Raw genomic sequence first — 27,485 nt, 5'->3', positions numbered from 1 at the left:
TCTTCAATACTCCCCCTCAACATTAGCTTCCACTCTGTTTGCCATGCCAAGTTGATAACATAAACCTTTGAACATGTTGCTGCTCAAATCTTTTGTGAATATATCAGCGACTTGATCACCTGTCTTGACCTATCTTAACTCCACTTTTTCTTTAAGAAAATTTTCCCTGATGAAATGATAATGCACTTCCACATGCTTACTTCTTGCATGAAACACTGGATTCTCTACTAAGATATCGTTGACTGATTGTCACAATACAGTGCAACTGCATACTCTGTTCACTGATGCAAGTCTTTTAACAACTGCATAAGCCAAGTGCTTTCTTGAGCTGCCATAGCTATCACTCAGTAGTTCGCTTCTATTATTGACAAAGAGACAATTTGTTCTCTCTTGCTACACCAAGAAATTACTTTGGACCCTAGCATAAACACATATCCGATAGTAGAACACCGGGTGTCATGGTCACCTACATAGTCAGCATCACAAAAGCCAACTAGCTTGCAATCTCCACCTTTCTTGTACATAATGCCATACCCGAGTGTACTCTTGATATATCTCAAGATCCTTCAAACTGCTTCTAAATAAGGCTTCTTAGTATGTTGCATGTACCAACTCATAACACCAACTACATAAGAAATATCGTGTCTTATTAGAGTTAACACTACAAAAAAAACACGCATTTGCGATCGATTTTTGCGACCGACGTAAATTGGTTGCAAAATTGCGATGATATTGCAACCAATTGCGATGATTGGCAGATTGAATATACAGCGACGGATTTGCGATCAAACGACGACAGAATTTGCGACGGACTTGCGATCGAAGTCTTATCTGTCGCTAATTCTTGCGCTAATAAGAATTTTCAGCCAGTTTGGTATCCATTTTACTGCCCTATTGCGACTAATTTATGACCGTCTTGAATTCCGTCGCAAAATTGCTCGCTCATAAGAATTTGCGATCGATAATGTTGGTCGCAAATCAGTCGCAATTTGCTTGACATCAAAAAGATATCGCAGGAATAAAAATTGCCATTGATTTTTTAATGATTTGCGACCGATACTTCGGTAAAAAAAAATAGGGCTTTATAAGCCCTGGTCGCCTTGCGCGACCGCATTCTCTTCTTCCCTTCTCCTCCTCCGTGTTTCCAGTCGCTTGTAGCGCCATTTCCAGCCGCCAGCCGCCTCCTTCTCCGTTCTGTTGCAGCACCAGTCACCGTAGAAGCCCTTTTCCTGTTCGTTCGCTGTCGGCTGGTCAGGTATGGGTGTCGCCCTCTTTTTTTTGTTTTTATTTTTGTTTTTTTTTTTGTGGATTTTGTTTTTTTAGTTATTATTGTAGTTGCATTTCCAAAAATTAAGGAAAGGTTGTTATTATGTAGTTATTATTGTCGTTTTTTTCTTTATTTTTTTTAGTTATTGTAGTTAAAATAATGAAATGAATTTTCGGACTTTTTTGTTGCAATTTTGTTTTTCTTTGTTTTTTTTTTGTTATTAACGAAATGTTGTTTTTATTTTTTTTGTTTTCTTTGTTGTTATTGTTGTTATTAATGTAGTCACTAAGAATGCGTTTTCTTTGTTACTATTGTTGTTATTATTCTTTTTTTTTTTTTTTGTTATGAAATGAACGATGCGTTTGAGTTGGAGGCCTAGTAGCGGCCAGTTTGCCTTTGGAGAATGTTGGTATGATATAGAAGTGTTATATTAGTGTGTTTTGACTTGAGATTTGATTATGTTATGCTGAAGTGCTGCCGAAATTTTTTAAAAACTGAATATGAGGAATCGGACACTTACTGATGTTACAGTAAGTTTATATATGTTTATATATATATATATATATGGTTAGAAATAATAACGTTATTGAGTTTACATATATATAGTTACCCTTATTATAGAAATAACTTTAGTAAGTTAGAAATGTAAATAGAACATTACTTTTTGCATGTTTTAAGGATGCCTTATGACCAATGCAATTACATATAATTTGCCTTTTATAAATAGAGTGTTAGGTAAAAAAAATGTGGACTAATCGAAATTGGATATACTGGAGGTACGAGGTCGATGGGATATTAAGACAAGAATTCTTGCAAGGATTGTAATCGTTTATCCAGTTTGCAGTTGGTAATCCCAGTTGTATGGATGGTAATAAGTTGAGGTGTCCATGTAATCATAAGAAGTGTCAAAATAGAGCCTTCTTAGATATCGATACAATTAAACTTCATTCTTAAATTTCACTCGTGTCATTACTATTTCCAATAGGCTCGAAGCTCGGGAAGCGATATTGATAACAGATTCATTACTGATCTAGCAAGGGGACCTCTACCGGTTGCTAATGCCTGCTCTGGCTACTTTGTAAATGGTTACAAGTTTCACACCGAGGGTTATGAGACAAGCAGAAAGACAATAAACAGTGGTGTTTGCATAAAAGGATCAAACTATAGTGACATGTCAAATGATTTTTATGGAAGATTGGTTGAGCTTTTGGAGTTAGAATATCCATCCCTACCAATCAAGTGCACAATCTTATTCAAATGTGAATGGTTTGATCCTACGCCAAACGTTGGCATGAAGGTTCATCCTAAGTATAATCTTGTGGATATTAATCAAAGAACAAGATATATGAAGTACGAACCTTTTGTGTTGGCGATGCAAGCTGCATAGGTGTACTATGTCCCCTATCCATCATTGAAACGAGATCGTAGCGATTGGATGGCAATATGTAAAATCAAGCCTAGATCAGTTATTCATGCAGTTGAAACCAAACAATTTGCTTCACTTGCAATATCTAAGCCATTTCAAGAAGTTGCGGTGGATATGCAACCGATGCAAGTTGTTGAAGATTTAACGGATAGATTGGATGATGAAAGCGGAACTTATGTTGAAATAGGAGCATCGGATGATGAAAGTGGAACTTATGTTGAAATAGAAGCATCGGATGATGAAGAGGAAGAAGATCAAATCATCATGGGTACCTTAGAAGACGAATATCAAGAAGAGGAAGAGGAAGAAGAAGAAGAAGAAGAGGAAGCAGATGATAATGAAGACACTTAATACTTCAAACCACATGTATTATGGATAATAAATTAATTGATGTATATATAATATTATTAATGAAGAAGTTTAATGTTATTCACTTTCTTTATACATATTTACCACATGTTCTACAATTTATATAATTGTATACATATATATGTAGGTTCTGTTATATGTAGTACAGATGGCTAGAGGCAGGGCATTTGATTCAGATGCGTCTAGTAGTGTTCCACATGGACTTCGTGGCCGAGGACGCAATACACGAGGATGAGGAGGGACTATCCCTCCTCCTTCTTCTTCAGGTACGTCCGGGGTTTCATCCTCTGCTCAGCCTCCCGTGCCGCCATCACTTCCTTCTGTTCTTTCCTCTTCTACCCGACTTCCTAGACCAATAGAGTCTTCACCAGCTTCACAGTCACATACTGCACTAGGTAATCATAAATGTCATTTACTATCATTTCAGTTATATATTAATTATTTATCTGTATTGATAGCATTTGTTACTTCTTCTGCAGCTTCATCAGAGCCACGTAACAAGCTCAGTTTGGTAGCGGCACAATAAGTACTTATTTACTTTTTCCTTTGCACTTGGTTTTGTTCAGATTTTGATGATTTTGTCTACTTATATTTCACTTATGTTTTTTTCCTCAGCATATATCCATCCTCTCGAGCATTAAAGCAACTTATGAGAATAATCAAGTTACATTTCGATAAAGATGGATACTGTAACACCCACCGCCTAGTCCCGAGAGACCCGACGGCGGATGTCACATTCGGTGCCGGAGGCACCGTCTTAACTTAACATATAAATCAGAAAAATCCTAGTATAAGAAAATATTAAACATACATAGTAATTTTTTCGGACAAAAATAATATGACAAAAATAATATTTATTCTCGGACCGATGATACTATTCACAGATCGGTAACTTACTATTTCAGACACAGAAAAAATGGGGCGTTACAGATACACATGGGATGCCGTACCACAAGAGGTGATAGACTTTTATTGGGAAGAGTTTCAAGTATGATTTGGTTTAATTTATATCTTCATTCAATGTTTACAATTAACCAAGCTACCTCTCTTTATTGAAATTTTATTTTTCATTTTTGCAAAAGCATTTCGTATGGGAAGAGGTTATTACGGCTATGCTAAAAGTGGTCTGGGAGAAATTGTGCGCTCTACGATATGCTAACTTCACCTATAGGATGCGAAAAAGCGGTAAGAAGTAGCAGTGCGTGTCTCAAGAGATATGGGAGAGCTAGCAGAAGGCTTGGGAGGTACCTGCATTCGAGAGAAAGTGTGAGATATTTGCACAAAATAGGCACAGCAAGACTGTCAGTGATGGAGCAGGACCTTCACGACACACAGGCGGATCAATATCTACTATAGAGACATCTCGATTGTTAGTGAGTCAACTAGTCATAGTTACAAAACTAGTGTTTAATGAAATGAAACCATATTAATATATCATGTATAAAAATACATTACAGGCTGAATAATATCGTCGTGAGCCCATACCAATAGAGGTGTTTACTTACACGCACACAAAGGCCCATGATGGAAATACATTTGTCGATAGACGTGCGGTGGGCGTCAACGTAAGTAACAATGAAGAATATTTACATTTACCTTCTAGTCGTCTCTTACATGTACAAGTTCAATATAATAAAGCTTGCAACTGCATTGATTAGTTAATTTGTTATTTTCAGGAGAACTACAGTATAGCTCGCGAGCGTGCTGTTTCTTCTCAGGCTGAATCTGAAGCTGAGTCAAGAATTGATGAGTTAGCACTTTATCTGGAGGATGTAGGGGGCGAAAAGAAAACAAAAGTATATGGCATTGGGTCTCAAGCATCACAGTTTTACTGCGGCTCAGCATCGTATGCTTCTGCAGCCCAGCCGGCTCAGGACCACAGCCCGACCACAGCGCCGAGGAGATTACTGCATTACGGGCTCGTGTTGATGAGTAGGAGAGACAGCTTGCAGAGCTTAGAGCGCATGTCATGCGAATGTCCAGTTAGCATGATGCTGGTACTTCTTCCTCTGATCCTCCACCTGCTACAGATCGAGATGTTTCTACAGCTCTACATTAGCCACTACCGTCTCCTCTTGATCCCGATACTGCAGACGATACCTTGGTCACTCCTGCCGACACTACGACACATCCAGTAGATACTCCTCCTGGCGCTACGACACAAGATCGTGCAAACGACCAATCCCGTAGATTTGATTTTGGACATTTTTAGCTATTTCTGGTTTTTTTCATATTTTGTATAGTATATTACATTAACAATTTCATTTTTAGATTAATGTTATTGTGTTGTGATCTTGATGATGATCCTTCTGATTGTGATATATATATTTATATATGCCAGTTTTTACAAGTGCAAAAAATTATGGTTTTTAATATTATTAAAAAATTTTCTTTTGTAATTATATTTTGCAACGGATATAAGCTTTTTGTAATTATATTAAAAAATTTTACAAGATATAAGCTTCATTACAAATCTTTAAAACTGTTGATAGGCTTTCTCTATATTCTAATTTTAGTCCCACAATGTTTTCAGCCGAAGCAGAGAACTAGGTGGCTTTTTATATGTTCTAGTTTTGGACTAACATATGTGATTATATATTTTTTTTTCTTTTAAAAAATAGAAAATAGGGAGCATATTATTAGACAACGATGAGCCAGAAATCAAAGCGAAGGGGCTAAAAGAATTTTTAAGAGTTATAGGTAGAAAATTATTTTCATTAGCTTATGAAACGACCCAAAAATTTAATTTCGTAGAATTTTCATTTAAAAACTAAATTTTTTTATTTTCAACCAATGTGATTATACCAGCTAGTATTATATTATTGCTAAACTGGACCCATTAACCAATTTGATTTTTCGAAAACCAAGCGAAAAACTCAAAAACCAAGCAAATCGAGCCGAATCATTGAATTAGACCAAACCGGTTCGAATCGAACCGGAATGGTCTAGAAGCCCCAAGATTTTTTTTTCTTTTTTTTCTTTTCTTTTTTTTCTTTCTTTTTCTTTTTCCCTTCTTCTTCCTGGCGCCAGCACCAAGCGCGCGACCTCCTCTCCCCCTTTCCTCTCTTCGTTTCCGGCCACCACGCGAGGAAAGCAAGGCGGCGCTCAACTCCATTCACGCCACCAATCGCGTCTCTCGCTTTTCTTCGCGCCGAACGGCCTTGCAGTGGCGTAGCTCGAAGCTGCCTCCTTCGGCAACTCCCTCTCCTCCGGCCTTCCGGCGACTGCTATCAACAAGGTGAGCCGATCATGACTCCCTAACCTCCTTTCTTGGATTTTCTTGTGTCAATAGATAATTAACTGTGGGATTTAGGGAAATTCCTTGAAGAAATTTTGTTAAGGTGTCAAAAATTAAAATTTGGGATTTCATTAGATAATGGCATGATTTGTGTAAAGTGAAGAGGAATTTGTAATTTTCATGGAAATATTAAGCAAATTAGTGTCGAAATTGCTTGATCCCGGACTGCCGCCTCCCTCGCCACCCTGTACGGTGGCGATGCCGGCGGCCAGCGGTTGTTCCGGTCACCGGAGCATGGGTATGGCAGAATGTTGACCTTTTTATGTAGATTACGAATATACAGTTAGTTTTGCAACCCGAATTCAATTGACCTTCAAATAATTATTCGACGCAAATTTAGAAATTCGGTGTTATAGCTGAAAAAAAAAACTGTAGAAGTTTAGATTTAGTGACCTTAGCAAATTTATGTGGATTAATTATCAAAGTAGGTACAATAAAATAATAAGATTTAAATTATTTAGATAGGATTATATATAAGTAGATTTGATTAAATAACAAGAAATAAGATTATCGGAATAGTCTATATATAAATAGAATATTTTTACTCTTCTATAAATAATTAAATTTGATAGTCTGTGGTATTTGCGGTAGCCGGATATGTTTAATTAATTGGTTTAGAACTTTAGAAAATTTTAAGTGCTAATTAGATATTTACTCTTTGAATAGGAGTCAAGGATTTAATAGTTTTTAAATAATTGGCTGTAATGGGGTGTATGAACTAATTTAGTGTTTAAGCCCAATGAATTACAGTTAAATAGCTTTTTATCGTTGGGATTGATTTAGAAGATAAATATTTATATTGTTGAAGGTTCTTAGAAGCTGGTATACCTGATGAAATTAAAAGGTAGATAATTATACTTGTTGGGGTTGGTATATATGTTTAAGCTGTGTATTGGATTACTTGAGAGATGAGATTACTAAATTGTAACTTAATGGAAACATTGGTTTGTAATGCCTAATCTAGAATTTTAGTAATGATTAAAAAATGGTGGATATATTTTGGGTATTAAATAGAGAATTTTGAATCATAATGTTTGGGATGGGTATTTGAAGTTGTAAATGAAGTTCTTGTAGGGTAGTGAGTTAGCTATTGTGTAAAATATGAAAATTTAATCATGAAGTCTAGACTTTTAGATTTGGCAAGCAATTATTTCAATTTATTTATTTCTGGAAAATTGTAGCCTAGTATAGTACATTGAAGTTATAAATTTGATTTCGATAGGAATAGTTAGTTAATGTTTAATCCCTGATTTGGACTTAGAAAACTTTTATTTCTGCAAGTTGGCATCAACCATTTGAGTTTTTGTGTTGTGTTAGAAGGATGTATATATATATATATATATATATATATATAAACAAGTAATGTATAATGGATAGACAATTTAAATGGTTTGTTAGCTATGACATTGCTATTGAAGGAGGATGGGAATTAAATTGATTGATTGCCCGACGGATGGGCTGTGTGTATTGATTGATAAATATATAATAATACTGTGTTATCTAAACAGGTGGATAGTCCAATTTTTAGGGGAGGTGCTGCCGAAATTTCGATAGAACTTAGACTAGATGTAATTAATAATATAATTAATAAGTTTATTTAGATAAATTCTATAATTTGTTACATAATAAATAAAGTACTCTAATTGTTTAATTATTGTCATTATTATTCATTTAAGCATTCCATTATTCATTTATTTATTTTCATTATTTTGTTCATTATTATTATTATGATTATTATTATTTATTTTATTATTGTTGTTTATTGTCAATACTATTATTTATTTATTTATTTGCATTGATTTTGGATGTTTAATTGTGCATTGCATTACGATGTTTAATTGATTAATATGTTTGCATTTGATTGCAATGTTTGATTAATTGTGTTGTGATAATGCTATGCTTTGTTTGTGTGGAATTGGGATGAAGTGGACCTCCGTGGGTTTGTGAGGATGGTCTGTGATATGGATCCGAATATTATATAATATTTGACCGTCGGCCGGGAAAATGGGAGATCGGCGCCCCCGTGTGCACCTGATGATATGGATTATGTGGAAAACCACAGCATGGCTTCTTGTTGTTGTGCACCTGATAATCTATATTTGATTGTAGCCCGCAGGGTGGCCTTCTATTGTGAGCACTTGATGATCTAGATTGGATGGAGACCACCGGGTTGCCTCCTGTTGGTATGGAAAAGAAAAGAGAGAATGGAAATATAATGAGAGGACTGGTCAGTGAGGATTAGACCAGTTGGCCGTATGGGGGATCGGCTCCCTGGTGCACATGTATGAGAGGGCGAGCCATGTGTGAGGACGGCTCGTTGCGGTTTCAGGTGGCGCCACTGACTAATTTCCACGTGATGTGACTATATGAAGATGTTTATGATTATGAGTACTGGTGATATGCCATTTGTGTGCCTGGCTGCGTGAGCATATAACTAGTCGGATGACTAGATTAATATGTGTACACATTTGTGTGACTGTGTGTGTTGTGCAATAATTATTACTCCTTAGAAAACTCACATGTCTTGTTTGATTTTTCAGGAAGTAGGTTTTTCCTTTAATCCGATTTAGGCTATGTTTCTTCGGCGCAGGGCAATAAAGAATTTTTCCTAGTTCCATAATTATTTTGCTATGTATACTAACAGTTAGTGACTCCGCAGTTATAGGATTTGTATACTTTTAATCGTTTATTATTATAGATGAGATAATTATGTGAACCCATATTATAAATGTGATGCATTGTTAATTAGGCCCGAACTGTGGAATGTTGTAGCCGATAAATTTGGGCCGAGATTTAATAAAATATTGAGGTTATTTTTCATTATCATATGGGCTGAATGTTGAAATTTATACTGAGATAATAGATTCTAGTGTTTCAGGCTTACTACGGGCCTTGGGGGCCTTAAGCTTACCTGGGCTCTAGTGCCGGTCCGGTCCATGGAATCGGGTCGTGACAGTTTATAGGGCAAAATAAATATTAAGCGAGTAATTAACTAACCAAGAAAAGCAAATAATTTGTTAAAATATGATATTTATTTTTACTAATAAAATATAATGAAGACGGATAATGCATCCGTAATAATTTGAAATACTAAATATATCACCTCAAAAGTCCAAATTCTTTAGGTTATGGTCATTACGTATGCGTCAATGCAACTATTTCTCTACTGCGTAAAATTCCAATATTTGGTAATCTTGTCGGATTTGAACTTATATGATCAATTAAGGTGGGTCTAATCTGACAAATACAATAACAACATAGAGGATTTTGCCAAATTATAGATTTGTCTTGCTTATATAGGATGTTTGATTATGACATAGCTAGCTCATCGAGGATGAGGTACGTACACAGGATGAGGTGCCAAATACCATCTTGAGAGGGGTGTTTGAATATTGGACCTACGACTTCGGCGATTTGGGCCATCTTATTTATTTTTAGGAAATTCCGGCAGATATCGCTTTTTGAAACTTATATTTATAAAATGTCAGTTTGACTTTATAATTTAAATTATTGTCAGTTTGAGCTTTCTTTTTACTTTTATGGCCTTTCTTTATTTTGTTAGGCGTTAGTTTGTTAGTAAATCAATGTTTTAATTGCTTAATATTTCCTTCTGTATTAATTTTCTAATTTAATTATCAGTATTTTAGTTGCTTACTGTTTCCTTTTGTATTAATGTCTTATTTTAGTTAGGGAAAAAGATAATCACGTCCCTAAATTATAGCAAAATTAGCACATATGTCCTGCTACTTTTAAGAAGGGACTCTGAAGTCCCTAAATTATGCTTCAATCCTATAAATTAGTCCCTCCGTCTATTTTTATTGCATTTTACTGTTAGACAATTAGAAAAAGAGTAGTCAAATGAAAGATAAATTAATTAAATGACAAGTGTTACCCTTACCAAAGCACAATATAAAAAGTACCATTTTGTGTTCATACACTCTCTAAGATCCAGTGAAACGATTCGTAAATTTCTTTTCAAAAAATTTTCATTTAAAAATTTAAATATTAATTCTGACCGATGATATTAGGACATTATTATATTTAAAAATAATTAAATTGAGGCTTTGTAAAATTATTAAATAAAATTTAATAGTAACAAATACTTTTGTTATTGCCAAATCAAACCTTAAAAATTAAATTAAACCCATAATCAATTAAATATCACTCAAAACAACTGGACCGAATCAAATCCGGTTTAAACCAAACTACTCACTAAAAACATAAAAAGAAAAAAATCCAAATTTCCGCTCTTCTCTCCCGGACTCTGCTGATAGCCCCTACCCCCTTCCCCTTCTGCGGTTTCCGTTCACCGAAACTCAAGCTCCGCCAACTTGACCACCCGCACCTCGCTACTGATCCCTCTGGCCACCATTTTCTATATTTCAATCCGTTGTAGTGTAAACGAGAGAGAAGCAGAGGCTGCATTTCGTTTACAATCGGACAGCTCCACTTTTATTTTGCCTCTCGATTTTCTGGCAACACCTGTCCTTAGCTAACGGTTGTGATCTAGCCTTCTCATTTGCAGCTTCTTCAGCATCGTTTCCCCTTTTTTTCTGATCTGTCATTGCCTCGCTAGCAAGAGCGAGTGCGACCTTGATCGAAGCAACTCGCTCCTCCTTACTGCTCGCTTTTCCGGTAACCCCTGCCACCAACCGGTGAAAGATGAATTCATCATTATAACCTCAATCAGTTTATTTTTATTTTAGGGAAAATTTCTTTCCTATTGTTAGCAGGGGCTATTAGTTTGAACAAGGTTAATTATGTCTTTTCATAATTGACTAATAGCAAAATGCAACGAAAATGGATGGAGAGACCAATTTATAAGATGGAAGCATAATTTAGAGACTTTAGGGTCACTTCTTGAAAGTAGTAGGGCGTAAGTGTTAATTTCGCTATAATTTAGGGAAGTGATTATATTTTTCCCTTTTACTTATCGTTTCCTTTTTCCAGTTTTTTTTTTTCTTTTTGCTACCGTTTTGTTTAGCCAGCTTTCTTTTCCTATTATTCGTTTTTCATTTTTTGCCGACATTCTTCACACCAATATTTTTAGAAGTGAACGATTTCGTTTTTCTCAGTCATAAGGTATATTGATTTTTGGTTTTTATATGTTTCTACATTATAATCTCTTTCCATTTTCATGTGTTTTTTTCTGTTTATATTTTTTTCTCATGAGTTTTATTGATAAAGTGTATATATATACACTGTATTTACTGATACAGTATATTTATATACCGTATATAGTGATACATTATATATATACATTGTATTTACTGATGCAATATATATATATATATATATACACCATATTGAATTTATTTGATCCAATATGTTAATTAATTTATATATATTTATTCTGTATTTAATTGAGTTTATAGTATTTACTGATACAATGTGTGTGTGTATATATATATATATTTATTAATACAGTATATACACCATATATATCATATTTGCCGTCGTTATTATCGTCATCGCCGGTCATCATCCTCATTGTTGAATCACGTAAGATGTATACGAATTTGCTCTTATAGATTTCATTTCCTTGTGATTTTTAGGGTTTCCTTTTTTTTTTTCAGCGTTTCTTTTTTTCAGCGATTTCTTTTTTTCAGTGTTTTGTCATATTTTTAGTGTTTTCTTTTTCAGGGTTACTCACTCCATTTATTTTAACAGTTCAGCATCATGTTGTTTGAGGTTAATTTGGGTATTTTTATTTTATTTTTTGCCAAATCTATTAATTTTTTAATATTTGATATTTTATGACATTTAGTTAAAAGTAAAAGTAGAACCTTGAATCTGAAATTGCCTAAATACCCCTTTATTTTCCACTGCACATAAAGCCCAAACATTTTGCCCGTTAAATTGAATATCCAATGACTGGAATGCCACATAGACAATACGTGGCTTTATTTATATGAAAAAAATATACAAGTCAGCGCTCTTTCTCTCTCTTTTCCGTTTCCTCTCTCTCGTACGACTTGAGAAAACCTCCCTCCATCGACCTCTCTTTTCCTCAACCGCCAAAACCTCGACTGCCTCCACCACCATTGCCTCCTCAACTTTCAAGTAAGCTCACCAGAAGTGGAATCATTCTTGACTTTCTCGATTACTATCTTGTTTTCTTTTACTTGCGAGAAGCGCAGCATAACATAGGCCATATTTTCTTCCGCCGTTGTTTCTGTTCTAAAGTTTTAACCGGTGGCTTTAATCGCTCCTGATGAAGCGATCTCTTTTTTTTTTTTAATTTTTTGAGGAGCGAGATTCAAAATGTGTGACACAATATCCTTGAACCTGAATATCCAATGATAATATTGGTGAAATCAAAGGCTTTGATGATTTTGAGGTGGTTCTTTGATTTGTTCTTGGCTAGGAGCCAAATTTCTATAGTCAGTTGCTTTTACTCATCAATTGAATAGGCCTCAACATCCAGTATGAGCTGGAAAATCAAATTAGTAGGGTTATTTTGACGCGCAGAATATAAATAATCGTTAGCTTTTAGAGGTTGCTGTCGGAAACTTGCTAGATTTGTCAGTCTTACAGTCACTGAAAGTAGAGGATTCATTGTTAACACTCATATTCCCAGAACTCCTTCCTATGTAAGTCGTACAATTTTCTGACTCCATCAAGATAGTATTCTAATTTCACTATATCAAATTTTGAAGCTTTGGAAAATTATTGCTCTAACTTGATTGGAAACATACATTTTGTTAAATGACAACAAAGAAAACAATGTTGCAGAGAGAAAGTTTTTTTACTTTTCTTTCTGATTTGGTTTTATTTTGACTTATATTAGCTGATTAGAATTTTGATTGTTAAGTTTTAAACTTTTGATGGTTCTTGGATTTTGATTTTAAGATTTAATTTTGGTTATAGTGGTAGTTGGTTTTGGATTATTTAGAGACATGGTCAATTGATGATGTCGACAACGATTTTCAAAGAGATAGAATGTAGCTGTAGCTGTGGTTGTGGTTTTTGAGAAGGATAGCTATTTTGGGTTGCTCATGCTAGTGTTCTTTGTACAGAGGATTGATAAGAGAAAAAGGTTTTCCTCGTGTAAAATTGTGTAATATAAATAAAGCCATGTTGTCATCCATGTGGCATTCCAGTTGTTGGAAATAGCAAAGGTATTTTTTTATTGCTCTCATAATAAATGGGTTATTTTTAAATGACAAATTGAAATTTAGGACAATAAAGAGATGAGGCCTGTAGTTGATGAACTATGGGTGACAATAAGCCAATTTTTCATCTTTAGTTTGTTCTGCAAGTAAATTAATTGTTGAGCCTTCATCAAGTAAATTTCAAATTGAATTACTTGAATTTTTTGGAACGTATAAAGGATAATTTATTAATCAATTCATTCATCATGTGGATCATTTAGATGCATTCAAAAGATAGTTACATGATTATTATTAACTTACAATCTGAAATTTGCCAATATTATTATCAACTTGCAACTTGAAGTTGCAAAGATTTTTTATCCAAATAATTTGATTAATAATATAATTTTTAAATTATGCTATCAAGGCAATTTATCTTAAAATTAATGGTGAATTTATATATTAGACCTTTTAATGCCTATGACATGTATTAATTAAAATAATTATACAACAACTTGTTGTTGCTTTCTTATACTAAAAGAAAAAATGTATTAGAATCATTTAAATGATTTCAAGGCAATTACTATGAGAACAAAGGTTCCTATTTTTGAGGGACATGATATTACATGCATTAGCACTTATTAGTATTATGCCAATAAGTTATTATAAGCTCTCTCTTTTGTAATTGGTTTTGGGTTTTTTGCATTTATGAATTTTTGAACTTGTTATATGTTCTAATTGTTCCACCACAACGTACTAAGATGGGTTCTTAAAAAATATTGACAATATATGTCAAGTATAAATTTCTATCTAAGGTATCTCTAGAATTGTTAACAAAGGAGATTTATCTATGACCAAAATTTGCTAATTGTTATTAATCCTGACATTAAAAAGAAAGAATAAAATTAGTTGGAAAATAATTATCATTATTGTATTTTAATCCTAATACAAGGCAGTGTGAACTAAAAAAAAAAGATAATTCATTTGCAAATATTGTAAATTAGTTGTCAAATATATTTACTAATCTAAAATTCTTATTTGGAAATTTCACAATTCTTCACAATTAGAATGTACACTATAATCAAATGTATGCATATAAATGATAGAATGCAAATCGTCGCCTTCATTAAGAATCTCGCAGATATATACAATACAACAAACTTAAACTTAGGCTATAATTAAGGAATTCTATAACTACCTATTATACAATAAATTAGGATAAATACATAATAATATGGTCTATCAAGTAGAAAGATGTAGTCTATCACAGCGAGTGTCCAGACACCTACCCAATCAGCATCCGTATAAGAGACAACAGAATCAAATGGGGAATTGTAGAGATGTAGGCCAAATGTGATAGTGCCCTGAACATACCGTAAAACACGTTTAAGAGCTTCCATATGATCAACCGTCGGCACATGCATATGTAAGCATACTTGCTGAACAACATAAGAAATATCAGGCCGGGTGAAGGTAAGATACTGTAGGGCACCCACAAGCATACGATATTTGGTTGGATTGTCATATAGTTCGCTAGATGCAGCACTGAGTTTGCCTTTGGTGTCGACGGGAGTAGGACATGGTTTGCAATTCAACATGCCAACTCTATTAAGAATTTCCTCAACATATTTCTTTTGTGAAAGAAAAAGACCATTTTGATCTTGAGTTACAACAATGCCCAAAAAATAACGAAGAGGACATAGATCCTTCATGGCGAATTCAGAGCTGAGGCGAGCCATTATGGATAGACAAAGAGCATCTGAAGAAGTTGTAAGGATTATATCATCAACATACAGCAATATATATGCAATGTTATCGCCATACATATAAACAAACAAAGAATGATCAGAAGAACTATGTTTGAAACCAATAGTTGCCACATAATCTGCAAATCGCTAGTACCAAGCACGAGGGGCTTGTTTGAGACCATATAAGGATTTCTTCAATAGGCAAACATAATCAGGAAAAGTAGGATCCTCAAGCCCCATAGGCTGATGCATGTACACTGTTTCACCGAGATTCCCATGCAAAAATGCTTTTTGGACATCTAACTGATGAATGGGCCACGAATTTGACAAAGCGAGACTCAACACTGTCCGAATAGTCACCGGTTTGACAAAAGGGCTAAAAGGCTGATGCATGTACACTGTTTCACCGAGATTCTCATACAAAAATGCATTTTGGACATCTAATTGATGAATGGGCCACGAATTTGACAAAGCAAGACTCAGCACTGTCCAAATAGTCACCAATTTGACAACAGGGCTAAAAGTTTCATCACAATCCACGCTAGCTTTTTAAGACCTGCCATCACCTACAACACGGGCTTTATGCCACTTAAAAGAGCCATCGGATTTCTTTTTATGCTGAAAAATCCACATTGACCGAATTATATTAACATCAGATGGATGGGATATTAATTCCCACATCTTATTCTTAATTAGAGCATTAAATTCATCTAACATGGCTGCCTTCCAATTCAGGTCATGGAGCGCACTCACAGGATTTTGGGGAAGAGGGGAAATGGAAATGGAAGAGGTGGATATGGCATTCAAATTGTGGTATTTTCTGTTAGGCTTGAAAATCTCATGCTGACTGCGTGTGGTCATACAGTGGACAGGGATAGGAGGATTGAAGGGGGGTTGATGTGGCGGGCTATTTGGGATGGGAGAGGTGTGTGGTGAGGGGATGGTATGGTTGGGCGAGCTGGGCCGAGACGGTGGAGTTGGGGTATTAGTGATGGAATTAGTGGATCGAAGGTAATGAAGTAGAGTTGGGGAAAGACCATCGTCCAAGAAATCATAAGAAGAGGGAGTTGGTGGGTGAAGATTAGAGAATGTAAATTCTTGTTCATTAAATATCACATGACGGGAAATGATTATTTTCCGATTAGAGATATTATAGCACTTATATCCCCTGCGGTTAGAAGGGTAACCCAAAAAGACGCACGGCGTAGAACGTGCTTGCAATTTGGTAATAGTGGTAGAAGGAATAAGAGTATAACACAAACACCCAAAAACTCGGAGGTGTGAATAAGCTGGAATTTTCTAGTAAAGAAGATGAGTAGGAGAGTTGAAACCCAAGATTTTGGATGGTAGGATATTGAGAAGATATGTTGCCATTTGTAAGGCATGATGCCAAAAAGTATGAGGCAAAGAAAAGTGAGCAAGCAAGGTGCGAATAATGTTGTTGATGGTTTTTATTTTGCGTTCTGCTTTACCATTTTGAGGTGATGTATGTGGACAAGAGAAGCAGAAATGCATGCCATGAAGTTCACAGAATTTTCAAAATTGTCTATTATCATATTCACTACCATTGTCACATTGGAAATTTTTAGTATCTCGCTCAAAATGAGTTTTAATGTATGCCCAAAAAGATAGGAAAATAGAACAGACTTGAGATTTGCTGGATATTGGAAAAGTTCATAAGAAATTAGTGTAATTATCTAAAAATAGAACATAATAACAATGGCCAAAAGAACTAGGAATAGGGGAGGTCCATAAATCACTGTGAATAATATCAAATGGCATAGTAGTAAAAGAAACAGAATCATAAAAAGGAACTTAATCTGTTTACCAAGAGGACAGGAATGACAAAAAGAAGGTATGGCCTTATTACATTTAATCAAACAACTACTGCGAAAAGAATCAAGTACAGCATGTCCCGGATGGCCTATGCGAGAATGCCATAAATCACTAGAAATAGCAGACAAAACAGATGGTGAAGAAGAAGATGATGATGTGGCCTGAGAGTTGGGAAAAGGATAAATGTCCCCGGAGCTATTACATCTCATTAGGTGGTTCCCCGTCCGTAAATCCTTCACAGAAAAGCCAAAGGGATCAAAGTCAACAAAAACCATATTGTCAGTAGTGAATTTACGAATGGATATGAGATTTTTAATAAGAGTAGGAACATGAAGACATTATTTAGGGTAAGTGGTGGTGTTGTGTGAGAAAGGGAGAGACGACCACAACCATGAATTGGAATTGTGTTACCATTACGAACAACAATGCCATTATTTGTGCCCAAATAAGAATAAGACGAGAGAGTACCTTGAGAAGGAGTCATGTGGGAGGTTGCTCCGTTGTCCATGTACCAAGTAGCATCTGGTGGATTGAGTTAGAGAGTGTGCACAGCCATGTCAATGTCCGTGGGCGCAAACCCCATGCTAGGTGCAGTGTTGGCATAATTAGCCTGATCCTGGGAAGGACGTGGGCAAAGAAGCCCTTGTTGTCTTGCAGCTGGACGTTGTTGTTGGGGCTGCCATTTTACAGTGGGATAAAGGCAAGGGGGATTGGGCCATTGGGGTGGAGACCAAGTATGCCAAGAATTGTAAGGCCATTGATAATGTTGAAAAGGAACAGAAGGTGGAGACCACTTAGGCTGGGTCACAGAATGACCCTGTTGCGGGTGATGTTGTCCATTGCCGCGGCCACTGCCGCTTCTGATACACTGGTTGTTATGACCACCACGGTCACCGCGGTTGGTGTTGCCACGACCACTGCGGTTGTTGGGTTGGCCAGAAGAAAAGTTATGTGCATTGGACTATGACCTTGATTTGAATGGGCAATATAGACGGATGCAGAATCTGATTTCCAAGCAGCCCTTTCGAGCATGCTTCTTTCCTTTTAAAGAGAGCATTGATCGAGCCTTTGCAAAGGATGGTAGAGGAGTGTGTTGCTAAATGATTGTGACAAAGCTATGATAGGCGTCAGTGAGTCCGCCAATCATTTTAAGAACCTTACGTGCATCAGATACTTTGGCACCAACATTGGCTAATTGATCAAATATATTTTTAATAGTTGACAATAAGCCGCGACATTTGGGAAATCTCGAAGATTAGTATTGGTGAATTCAATTTCAAGATGAACTACCTTAGTGTTCTTGTTCTCCTCAAAGAGTTCTGCCAACCGAGCCAATGCATGATGAGCTTTATCATTTCGATCAATGATGATGTTGAGCAGATCTTGGGAGATGGTGCTGTAGATCCATTGGAGGACCATGGCATCAAGACGATCCCAAAGTGCCCTTGCAACTATTTGCTCATCAGTGACGATCCCCGTGGCGTTATCGGCCGGAGGAGGAGGAAGGAGATGATCACTGACCAAAGTTGCACAGTAATGGATGCGGAAGAGAGTGACCCATGCATTATATTGACTGCCTTCAACATAAAAAATAATGGGTATGGTAGTTTTGATATTCGTCACAACAGAGGCTGGGTGAAATTTTGTATCAACCATTGAAGAAAAGAATGAGAGAAAGAAAAAAAAAAAAAACAGAAGGAGGTTGAAGGCAGTGTGGAAAACCTAAAACTCTAATACCATGATAGATGCAAATCGTCGCTTTCATTAAGAATCTTGCAAATATATACAATATAACAAACTTAAACTTAGGCTATAATTAAGGAATTCTATAACTACCTATTATACAATAAATTACGATAAATACATAATAATAAAGATATAGTCTATCGATAAATATGCTTAAGGTACTAAACTCAATATACCTTTTATTATTATTATTATTATTATTATATGAACACAAAAATCATATTATACTCAAATGCATGCATGTAAACTTATATGAGATACTACTCACAATGTATCCCTTATTTTTATTACATACTAGTACATATAGGTCTAATCATATTTTACAAATTTAATGTACATTAAATGTGTTATCCAATATGAATAAGTTCAATAATTTAATTACATTCAATTAACATATATATTTGCATATATGATAATTAAATAACATTTCACAAATCAAAGTTTATAATTATTACACCACAAACATAAGTAATTTATTTCATATAAGGAAAACAAGGTCTTTCCAAATTATATTATTTTAGTTCACTAATTTTTACCTCATAACAAGAGCACAACTCAAAACCACATCGAGTGTCACCAAACAAAATCAAATACAATATTGATAAAAATAAAAAAATCAAGCTATTATTTTTATACAATACACATATTGGTTATACCCATAAAAAATATTATATTATATCTTAGATGCCACATTAGACGCATTTTAACTTATTTAAATCATATTGATTCACAGGCAATGCATGTCAACATATTCACGAAATACTCATTACCATTAACTCAATTACTTATGTCTCTCATTCTCTCTTTGATCTCCAAATTCCTCTCAAATTTATCTTCATCTCCATCATTGATCTCTCTATGACTCTCTTTGCCTTTCCTTATTTATATTTAACACGCCCTAAAAATCTAGATCTCTCTTTGCTTTCATAATCTCTCTTTGTTTTTCATGATGTATGTCTTTTCAATTCAAGAGAGTCTACTCTCGTTTGTGTATAGATATCTAAAGTTAACTTTGTCCCACGAAATCTATTCAAATCTGTTTTTTTTTTTTATAAATTATGGGGTTTTTTTTTACTAAAATGTAAAAAAAAAATGAGTATTTTGAATTTTTAGCCCAAATTAAAGGGGCAAAAAATGAACCTTTTTCCTAAAATATTCAACCATTAATAACAATAACAAAATACGTAACTCCGCGTTTTACTGAACTGACAATAATCAAAATCAAACCCCTTGATTTTTATTATTATTTATTCAAACGGATTAATGTAACTAAGCCATCATAATTGCTTTATGCTTAAGCAATCGTTTACCCATAAACCAAAGGAAACACAAGGTTGTCACCCTGTAAACAATCATCAATTCGGTCTTTTGGTTTGATTTCTTGATCAAAATCAGATATTAATTGGATTCCAAATTCATGCACAAACCAGACTCTAACACCACATATAAGAAAATTAACGAATTTAATACACGAATTTAGAGTGCTAACTATTAATATAATACAGAACCGATTTGCGTACTCGATTTGTAATTTAAAGTAAAGCTCACAATTCCTTTTTGACGATTAATGGCAGTCACATGCTCAAACACAAAATCAGCGACTAGATCTTTCTTTCTATTTCCTTATTCACAAGGCGGCTTTTCAATGAGACTAGCTAATATTATGATTAAGGAAAGGGAGAGAATCTAGCCTATTTATATGGAATCCTATAAACCTTTCCCTCACAAGTCCTTATAGAATTAAGTATACATTTTTAAACGTCTTACCAAATTGATCCATTAGAGGTGCATAAGCCTATTACACTAATGATCACATAAACACAAATTGGGTTCAATACACATTATTAAACTGTATTTATTTGGTTCGTTTTTGCGAACTAAAATAGCTCACAATTAATAGCAGCCCACATTAAAATTTCTAACTTTGCAAAGATCAACTATAGATTGTTCTTATTTGGGTTTATTATTTTTGATGGCTTAATATATTGTTTCACTCTTAACTTTAGGTTTTGTTGCAATATCACTCCGATTTTACCTTTATGCCAATTTCACTCTGAACTTTAACCTTTTGTTGTAATTTCACTCCAATTTTACCTTTATACCAATTTCACCATGAACCTGGACAATTTGTTGTAGTAGCACCCAAAATTATAATTAGGACTTAAATTGTAATAAAAAATAAGTTCACTCTTGACCTTGAGCTTGGATTAACTTTAATATATTTGTGTGAGTGAAGGAGTTTGGGTTAATAGTAAGAACCATCTCTATTATTATTTTTAATATTTTTAAATTGTTTCTTTAATTGATAATAAATAATATTTAAAAAATTAATTTTTTGATACATAAATGCTCTTTTTAAAAAAAATTAAAATATAATTATATCAATTTCTAATAGTTTATGAGTCAAATAAATTTATAGTAGCTTTGTTTTAGATTTTGTAATTATTTTAAAATTTATATTAAAATCAAACCATAATAACAATTATATTCTAATTTTTTTAAAAAAAAATGAGTTCATGTATCAAATAATTAATTTCAACTTTAGCTTCCTCCCCTTTTGGCCTGGTCCACTGAACACCCCCAATATTTAAATATTACTTATTTTCAATAAAAGAAAAAATTTAAACATATTAAAAATGATAATAGAGATTGTCTTTTTTATTAATCTAAACTCCCTCATTCACACAAATATATTAAGTTAATCTAAGCTCAAGGTTAAGAGTGAACCTACTTTTTATTTACAATTTAAGTGCTAATTATAATTTAAGGTGCTAGTGCAACAAAATGTCAAAGTTCTGGGTGAAATTGATATAAAGGTCAAATTAGAGTAAAATTGCAATGAAATGTTAACATTCATGATGAAATTGGCATAAATGTCAAAATCAGTGTGAAATTACAATAAAACTTAAAGTTGAGGGTAAAACAATATATTAAGCCATTTTTTATTATCAAACTCTAGAGAGTTTCATCGTCAGTTTTTTACTTTTGTTCGAAAATCAGCGAATCAACTTTTGGTTCTATGTCTAGTTTAGCGGAGTGGATAGTAAACCCTCCATCTTTTATTTTTGATATAATGCTTCTTGATTCTAATAATATATGAGGCATTTGCATTTTCAAAAAAAAAAAAAAATTCTCAATTAGGCTTTGTATTAAAATTTTCACTTTGTTAAATTTGTACTTATTTTATACACTATTAAACATTTCTTATTTTCTTTAATAGTTTCTTACTTTATTTTTTACTCAGTGAAATGTAAGTTTAAATAGGTAACCAAACTAATAAAGTTAAATTATTTATTTTTCTAACCAATAAAATAAAAATCTTTAAAGATATTTTTATCAAATCATAAATTTAATAAGACGACTTACTTATGGCGAATCTAATGTTCTTATTCTCATTTCCACTTTTATGTATCTATAAATAGATACATTATAAATACATTTAAATTATAGATTATAGACTATTTTATCATAAATATCGGATATGTTGTAAATCTATCAAATAATAATTAAGGTAGATAGACTTTAATATTTCTTATTATAGTAATTGTATATTAGATTTAAATAGAAGATTAATTTACCAATGGAATTAAATTTAAACAGACATTAATATAACAATCATTTTTTTTTTCAATGGTCCAATGCATAAATTCATCCCTGTATTTTACGTGAAAAACCTTGTGGCACCCTCAACTTTTACTTTGATGTATTGAACACTTCAATTTATAAAATTGTATCAATTAAATACTTTAATTTGCAAAAATTATTCTATTGAATACTCAAAGTTCTAAAGTTGGATCAATTAAACACTTATTAGATAGTTGAAAAATACGAAATTTATTATTCCAAAGATTATACTGACCACACGTTAAGTGAATATTTTGCACATAAATAGCAAAACATCAAAAATTATTATTATTAGTATATAGAGGGATACGATATTAGCAAAAATTATAATTTTAGGGGCATAATAGGTCACTAGCAAAATTTAGAGTGGCATAAGATTTTTTCCGTAAAGTAGAAGGGTATGCATTTGGCCTTTTTTCAACCAATAAAATTAAAATATTTAAAGATATTTTTATCAATATATAAATTTAATAGAGGCATTTCACTTTTGCATTAGCCCAGAATTTTTGTCCTACTATTTTTTTTTCATCGGTCCCAAATTGTTATCATGTTTCCTTCTTTAGAAATTAATAATGTTTGAAGTTTACTATTTTGCTGTTATCTAGTATCCTTCTTTGTTCAACAAATATAATAGTCAAATTACTACATTATTATTAAATAAAATATTGATATAAATAAAATTAAAATATCAATGTGTAACCCTCCAAAAAAAACTATGTAATCAAATATTTGACTATAATTTAATTAATTTTTAAAAATAATTTAATATGAATTATTTAATTTTAATGCTATTAACATAAGAGTATATTAGGAAAAAATATAACTACTTTGGTGGGTCATGCATAAGAGTATATTAATATAAGGATTATTTATTGGTAGATTATACTTTGTTGGATCATGCATTAGTTACATATAATCTTATTGTTTTCATATATCTAAATTGCAGAAATTGATATTTTATATGTTATATTTTATATTATCAAATAAATGAACACTTTTTGCCAGTTATAAAATTTTTTTTATTATGTTATATATTATATATTATAATTAAAATAATTATTAAATGATTTTAATAGTTTTCAAACTGCAAACCGAACTGCACCAAACCGTTTTTTGTGGTTTGATTTAATTTGATTTTATTTATTATACAGTTTGGTTTGGATCGGAAAATTTACAGTAATTTATAGTTTGGTTTGAAAATTTTTCTAAGTAGCTCTAAATCAAACCGTGCTCACTCTTAGGTACAGGAGTATATATTATAGATATTTATTATTTTATTATCCATAATTATTATCATAACTGAATATTAATATCATCCAATCAAAAGATAAAAAAATAAAGAATAAAAAATTCAAAAGTTCTTAGAAACAATAAAATATTCAACAAAGTGATAGTTTCGAACCTTCCCTTATTTTAGTTTACATATATACCCAGTTAGATTTCCTTCTCTCAATATATATATAATTCTTCTATCGAAAAAAAAAAAAAAAAAATCTACTTTGTTTGTAGTTGATAGTTGATGCCATTAAATTAATAAAATTTAAAAGGCAGATTAGATGCTCAAAAGCTAAGGCCCAAAATGGTCAATACTATTTTTTATGCTTATTTTCCGTCCTACTGCAACTACTACTACAAAAGCAAAATAATTAGAACCCAGCTGCTGAAAAAAAGCTCATTTAACTTTTATTTTCCTCATCAAACTGTACATTAACACATAATGTCGTCATTTGCTTAACACAATTCTACACGTGTCAACTTTAAACCAATCTTTCTTCTCTTGCATGGAATTACATGTCGCCATCTCCAATAAATTCCTGCAACTCCAACTCCATACATACTCCTATTAAAACCCACTTAATACTCTCACTCCGTCTCTATCTCTTTCTCTGTTTTTCTCTTTCTTGTTTGTTTAGAGCCATGAGTAATAAAAATACGTTTCTTTTTCTTGTTTTTCTTCTCTGTTTGCCTCTTTTCGCATTCGCAGGCTGTTCTTGTGATCAAGAAACAGTAGAAATCGATGACAGAACCACAACCCTGAAGTACAAGCTTATTGCGATTTCTTCAATTCTGATTGCAAGTGGAATAGGAGTTACTCTGCCAATTTTTGGCAAGAAAATCCAATCTTTGAACCCAGAAAATAATATTTTCTTTCTGATTAAGGCTTTTGCCGCTGGTGTAATTCTTGCAACAGGGTTTGTTCATATACTGCCCGATGCTTTTGAGAATTTAACTTCTCCTTGCCTTGAAGAAATACCATGGGGAGATTTCCCTTTTGCAGGTTTTGTAGCAATGGTTGCTGCAATTTTGACAATGATGGTTGATTCATTCGCTACCTCTTATTATAAAAGATTGCATTTTAATGACAAGGCTTTGCCTGTTACTGGAGATATTGTGGAGATGCAAGGAGGAAAGCAACACGAAGGACATGTTCATGTTCATACTCATGCTTCTCATGGACATGCTCATGGCTCCTCTGCTGTTATATCAGATGATTCTGTCTTGAAGTCTGATGGTCTTTTCAGGCATAGAGTTGTCTCACAGGTAATAATAATTACTATATGTAAATTTTTTCTTCTCGTTTATTGAGATTGTTCTGTTTCATCAATCCCTGTTTTGCTCTGTTTCTATTTCTCATTTAATGTGTGTTGAATTGTTTCTGTTCTATTCTATCCATCCCATGTTTTGCTGTTTTCTTATTAATTATTAAGATTTTGAGTTAATTACAGTGTTAATTATAGTGATTTGTTTGTTATTTTTAGGTATTGGAGTTGGGAATTTTGGTGCATTCAGTAATAATTGGGATTTCATTGGGTGCTTCTGAAAGTACAGACACAATTAAGCCTCTTGTAGCTGCTTTGACTTTCCATCAATTCTTTGAAGGAATGGGTCTTGGTGGCTGTATTTCTCAGGTACCTTTTCTCCTCAATTCTGCCCATACATACCTTCTTTCCCACCAAATGTCCAAATTACAACTAGATAGTACTAAAATTTGATCTTTAAATTGATTTTTTATTAAAGTTATTTTTCCTAATTTGTAATTTCACGCGAAATCAAAAGTTTATATCAGGAGTTCTTTGTTGTTTGAATGTGAGTTGATACATAAATTTGAAAATAAATGTGAGATAAGGTTAATACTTTTTAAAAAAATTTGAAAATAAAAATGGGAAATTAGTATTTGGGTGGTGGGTCCAGCAACATAGTACTGCCACCTTCAGCAGTATAGTACGGTCGGATTAAGTTAACTGTACAATGCAGGTCAAAATTTTCAAATACAAAAATATAATTTTATTTAATCAATTGCGGAATATTGAATTTTATTAATTGCAAAATGCATTCACCATCCGTTTTTTAAAGCACCAAAAGCGAGTTGATTTGACAGTGATTATTCTACAATGACTTTAGCTCTTTGACTAAATCGATTCGATTTGACTATGGTGGTAAGGACTTTCAACAAGTGGTCCGCACCAATATTTAATTTTGCACGGAAACCAATTTAAAAATCAAACCGATTATTATTTTTTTTTTCAAACTGACAATTTTGTTTATAAATGGTCTTATATCCTTAATTTACAATTAATTAATGTAACTTTATTCGTTTTATGTATTGCAGGCGAAATTCAAGTCGGGAACAATCACAATGATGGTTCTTTTTTTCTCATTGACAACCCCAATGGGAATTGCAATTGGGATAGGGATTTCACATAGTTACAGTGACAATACACCAACAGCTCTAATAGTGGAAGGAGTGTTCAATTCTGCTTCAGCTGGAATACTAATTTACATGGCGCTTGTTGACCTACTTGCAGAAGATTTTATGAACCCTAAAATGCAAGCCAATTTTAGGTTACAGATTGGTGCTAATGTTTCACTCTTGTTGGGTATGGGATGTATGTCTGCATTGGCTAAATGGGCTTAGTATTAAAATCTCTCTCTCTCTCTCTCTCTCTCTCTCTCTCTCCTTCTTTTTATACTCTTAGTGTCTTTCTTGATAGTTCCTGAGCAGTGTAGTGTAACTTGACATTTTAAATATAGTTTGTTGAGGTTAGAGAGATATTTAATTGCTATATATTATATAGATAAAAGGGAAATTCACCAATTGGAGGCAATTGATGGTTGATGAAAGTGGATTTAGATTTGGTATTATTGTTAGATGATTGTAAACATACATTATAAATATTTCGGCTGAATAGATAAATTTACCTTTAAATTTTGTTACTTTAATTCTGTGGCTTTGGGCTATTAAATACTTCAATTTATAAAATTACACTTATTAAACACTTTAACTTGTAGAATTATTTTATTAAATACTTCAATTTTTAAAATTAGATCAATTAAACACTTATTACATAGTTGAAAAATGTAAAAATTATTATTTTAAAAATCATGTTAGCTTCGCATCAAATCAATATTTTGCATGTATAAGTCAAAAATCCTAAAAACTTTACTATTAATATAGCAAGGTGTACAATGTTACCAAAATTTGTAAGTTTAAGGCCATATTTAGTATGATGTAATCAATCGTGTAATGGAATGAGGATTACATTACATGACTGATTATATTGTTTGATTAGACTTTTTATAGACAATGTAATGTAATTGAGTCTTCATTATTTAATTTGATGTAATATTCATTACATCAAAAAATATATGTATTGCTTATTACATCAAGCACATGTAATACCAATGCTAAGAATCTTTTAAGATAATCATCTGCGTCTGAAACGTATCTTAATGCACCTCATTTACACGACACGCGGGCCACTATTTTTTTATTACTCTAATAAAAATTTTACCATTCAGGGCTATTTAACACTACCACCTCACCACCACAACCACCAACACTATTCTACCACCACCACCACAGCACCACAACTACCACCATCGCTTAATCACTACTCCACCACTCCTACCACCATCTCCACCACCACCACCACCCTCACCACCACCTCAACCACTACCACCACTATTGCTCCACCACCATTGCTCCACTGTTCCCACCACCGTCACTACCGCTCCACCATCACCACTGCTCCACCACCACCACCACCACCAATCTCATCACCACTGCTACTCCACT

The 27,485-nt window shown here is 33.3% G+C and overlaps 1 protein-coding gene and 1 pseudogene across 1 annotated transcript; both read left to right on the top strand.

Annotated features, from left to right (window-relative positions):
- Positions 1-1,767: 1,767 nt before the first annotated feature.
- LOC149493153 (uncharacterized) lies at positions 1,768-4,998 on the top strand (annotated as a pseudogene).
- Positions 4,999-24,229: 19,231 nt separating this feature from the next.
- LOC149493152 (zinc transporter 1-like) lies at positions 24,230-26,629 on the top strand. Its single transcript, XM_089715767.1, has 3 exons — positions 24,230-24,949; positions 25,168-25,317; positions 26,019-26,629. The coding sequence occupies exons 1-3, from the start codon at positions 24,326-24,328 to the stop codon at positions 26,322-26,324; spliced, it is 1,080 nt and encodes a 359-aa protein (XP_089571893.1). The 5' UTR covers positions 24,230-24,325; the 3' UTR covers positions 26,325-26,629.
- Positions 26,630-27,485: the final 856 nt, after the last annotated feature.

Source organism: Jatropha curcas, chromosome 10 (assembly GCF_041381405.1).
Source record: "Jatropha curcas cultivar XTBG-Jc1 chromosome 10, XTBG_Jcur_1.0, whole genome shotgun sequence".
In the NCBI taxonomy this organism is placed as follows: Eukaryota; Viridiplantae; Streptophyta; class Magnoliopsida; order Malpighiales; family Euphorbiaceae; genus Jatropha; species Jatropha curcas.
Note: the sequence above shows the minus strand (reverse complement) of the source record. Positions and strands in the feature narration are given on the sequence as shown.

Bases quoted from the DNA above. Each gene is read 5' to 3' on its own strand.
- LOC149493152 (XM_089715767.1), top strand. From the start codon at position 24,326: ATGAGTAATAAAAATACGTTTCTTTTTCTTGTTTTTCTTCTCTGTTTG. The intron at 24,950-25,167 runs GTAATAATAATT...TGTTATTTTTAG, and splicing joins GGCATAGAGTTGTCTCACAG to GTATTGGAGTTGGGAATTTT. The intron at 25,318-26,018 runs GTACCTTTTCTC...TATGTATTGCAG, and splicing joins TTGGTGGCTGTATTTCTCAG to GCGAAATTCAAGTCGGGAAC.